The sequence below is a fragment of the Octodon degus genome, unplaced genomic scaffold (assembly GCF_000260255.1).
Source record: "Octodon degus isolate 3935 unplaced genomic scaffold, OctDeg1.0 scaffold00239, whole genome shotgun sequence".
Taxonomy (NCBI): domain Eukaryota; kingdom Metazoa; phylum Chordata; class Mammalia; order Rodentia; family Octodontidae; genus Octodon; species Octodon degus.
In genome coordinates this window covers 2,315,992-2,319,668 of record NW_004524815.1, presented here as the reverse complement: position 1 = coordinate 2,319,668, position 3,677 = coordinate 2,315,992, and the positions used below count along the sequence as shown (strand labels likewise).

The 3,677-nt window shown below is 42.5% G+C and overlaps 1 protein-coding gene across 1 annotated transcript; it reads left to right on the top strand.

Moving 5' to 3' along the window:
- The first annotated feature begins 1,945 nt into the window (after positions 1-1,945).
- Positions 1,946-2,896, top strand: LOC101569043 (olfactory receptor 5B3-like). The gene has a single exon (XM_004645857.1). It carries the CDS (start codon positions 1,946-1,948, stop codon positions 2,894-2,896), a length of 951 nt encoding a protein of 316 aa, XP_004645914.1.
- Positions 2,897-3,677: the final 781 nt, after the last annotated feature.

Genomic DNA, 3,677 nt, shown 5'->3' with positions numbered 1-3,677 from the left:
TGCTTGACTACCTGTCATCTTGGTCTCCTAATCGTGTGCCATTTCTAATGTTGTATCAATTATTACTACACTCTCTTTAAAATAAATTTTTTAAAAAAAGTAACAGAAGAAATAAAAAGAGAGACAATAACAAAAATTTAAGGTTTAATGAAAGCAAGTGGTAATATTCAATCACACGTCCAACCTTACATAACTATATCTGTTCATCTGACCAGCAGACTTGATGATAAAAATGTATAATATATGAACTGTTGTTAATCAGCTACTCTTATTTTGTTTATACTCTTCAAAATTAAATTAAGTTAAATTAAAGAAAGAAAAAATAGATAAATAAAAGATTTTAAAAATTAAAAAAAAATAAAAATGATACAGAACTTCAAAACAAGCTGATAGGAAATTAACACTAGTTGTTACATTGCATTTTTATTTTCAAAGTACTTTTGCAGCTTACCAGATATAGGCACACAAAACTGAGCAGTTTCATATTAGCTGTTCCTTTCAATAAGTCAATGAAACCAGCAGTACAATTATCTTAGCTATCACTTGCATATTCATATATATATATATGTGTGTGTGTGTGTGTGTGTGTGTGTGTGTTTTCTCCTCCCTTCTTTCTATTCTCCCTTCCTTTAAAGTACTTTTCACTAATAAACCAGATCCACACATGTAAGTATTGTAGAGTTTCTCTAGTAAAAGAACTCAGAAGAAGAAATGAAAATAGAAAGGTATAACACAACTAAAAGGAAAGTGAGGACTTGAGGATTGGACAACGAAGGCAGGGCAAGGAGAAAAGCTGGGAAACACGACAGGAGCAAAACCGTACAATTTACATGCACATGATGGGTAAAGCAATGACCCTGAGCATCTTCAGCAGGGTTTTGAAGCTAGCAGTTAAGTGGTAGGAGTCTCACCCTGACTAGCTATATATGTTGATAGCTGTGAACTAAGCAACTGCACTGAGGATAGCAATGTGTAATAGCAATGTGTAATAGTAGGGTCATGCTTGGAATGCCTGTCACTCTGGCCTTCTAAATATGTATTGCTTCTCATGACATACCATTTACTGCCATACTGTCTCTCAAGTAAATGTTTGTTTAAAAAAAAGGGGTAATAAATGAAAACAAGAGACAAGAAAAATAAATAAATAAATTACTTTTCACTGATGGAATGATCATTTCACTCCTTGAATTTCTGTTGTTAGCTTCACCCAAACAGATAGCAAGAGGCAATCATCACATAGTCAAGCCTTCTCTTGGTTCACAATAAATGCTGAGATGGGAAGAAAATGTAAGGAGTAACTATACCCTCACTTCAGTTTGATTTTATCTGGCCTCACTTGAGACACTTGGGCGTAGGAACTACTCACCACAGGCCAGAGTTCACCTGGGTCTGAGCAGAGATTACTGCTGAATACTCATGTGAGCATGAATGAGTCCCTCCATCACCTGGATCAATGATTACATAACATGACAGACGCAGATCCACAGCACTGCTGGTGGAAGAAGGAACACACATCCACCGTGTGCGTGGCTATGCCTGTCCCTGGATGGCAACGTGGAAGTCAGTCTTTGCTGTATCCCAAAGAGTGACGTGGTCTGATAGATAGTGTTGTGTAGTTATTTTTAAGTTATTGAATCATCTCCTTATCAGTTTATACACTTACTAATTTAAAAATTCCCTTCATGATCCATTAAAAATTTTCTGATTAGAAAGTTTATAATTGTACCTATGGTTAATGGATTTAATGTGGTTTTCAAAAAAATGCTTTTTAAGGAACTATTCAATATTCTAGCTGCTCATCTACAACCATGCCACCCTGAACGCTCCCAATCCCAACTGTATTGGCATAATGACAAAAACATAATACTGATATTTTCCAGTTTCAGCTCAACTTCTTCGTCTTTGCCTTTTCTTTCACTGTTATACAGCATTCAGAGATTCTCATATGGCACTGATGGAGAACAGCACAGAGGTGGCAGCCTTCCTCCTGCTGGGCCTGACCGACGACCCCCGCCTGCGGCTGCCCCTCTTTCTCACCTTCCTGCTCATCTACGCCATCACTGTGCTTGGGAACCTGGGCATGGTCCTGCTGATCCTGCTGGACCCGTGCCTGCACAGCCCCATGTACTTCTTCCTCTGGAACCTGGCGCTGGTGGACTTCTGCTCCTCTTCCACTGTCACTCCCGTAGTAATGGCTGGCCTCCTTCTAGGAGACAAGCTCATTTCCTACAATGCTTGTGCTGCTCAGATGTTCCTGTTTGCAGCCCTTGTTACAGTGGAAAATTATCTCTTGGCTGTAATGGCCTATGACCGCTATGCAGCAGTGTGCAGACCCCTGCACTACACCACCACCATGTCCACTAGTGTATGTGCAGGTCTTGTCATCAGTTCCTATGTCTGTGGCTTCCTAAATGCTACCCTGCACACTGGGGACACATTCAGTCTCTCCTGCAACTCCAACGTGGTCCACCATTTTTTCTGTGATATTCCAGCAGTCATGGTTCTTTCTTGCTCAGACAAACAGGTTAGTGAGCTGGTTCTCATTTATGTGGTGAGCTTCCACATCTTTTTTGCCTTCTTTATCATCTGGACATCCTACATCTTAATTTTTGTCACCATCATTAGGAAGCACTCAGGCACGGGAGCCCAGAAGGCCTTCTCCACCTGTGCCTCCCACTTCACTGCTGTCTCCATCTTCTATGGGACGAGCATCTTCATGTACCTGCAGCCCAGCTCCAGCCACTCCATGGACACGGACAAAATCGCCTCCGTGTTCTACACCATGGTCATCCCCATGCTGAACCCCATGGTCTACAGCCTGAGGAACAAGGAGGTCAAGAGTGCGCTCTTGAAGGTCAATCGTGCATTCATTTTATGGAGCAAAAAGAATCTTTAGGAAATTTACTTTCGCCTTATGAGATTCATAATAACTGGGTTCATTCTTCAGATACTCATTACCCTTTCAAGCCAATATTGAAATAAATTTATTCTAGTGATATTCTCAATTTTCCAAAATCTTTGGCATTAAAAAAGAGATATTACACCCAGAAATGCCTACCTATGTGATAATAGCTGGGACGTCTTGGGCTCTGCTGGAGGACAACGATGTCTGCATGCATTATACAGGTTCTTTCCTAAAACATGCACATGCACACGTGTGTATAAAGGACAGACAGAGCTCATATGTGGTAGGAGCTCATGCAGCCCAGCCCTGCTGTCACGTACATGTGACGAGCTCAGCTCTTCCCGGATCCACACGTAATGTGACCACTTGGGGCCGTCACTTCAGCATTCGTTTGGCTGGGCTAGGGGTACTCAGGAAGTCAGAAGAAAGCTATGGAGCTGCTGTGTGGTCTTTCCCAGGAGTCGAGGACTGAGGCCAGGCTCTTAGCAAGGCTGCCCTCGCCATTCTGGGAGATCCAAAGGAAAACCAGACAGAGGACACATGCCTGCCTGCCTGCCTGCCTGTGTGTCTGCTTGTCTGTCTGTCTGTCACACACACACACACACACACACACACACACACACACACCTTCTCTCTGTCTCCTCTACCTAGGACATCCATGTCTCTTCTCTACTAGACCTCAGAGTGACACATCTGAGCCAGGCCCTAGGCCCTGGGCCTCCAGCACTTACACCAACCACACCTCGCTGCCATGACTCAGGCTTTTACTCGG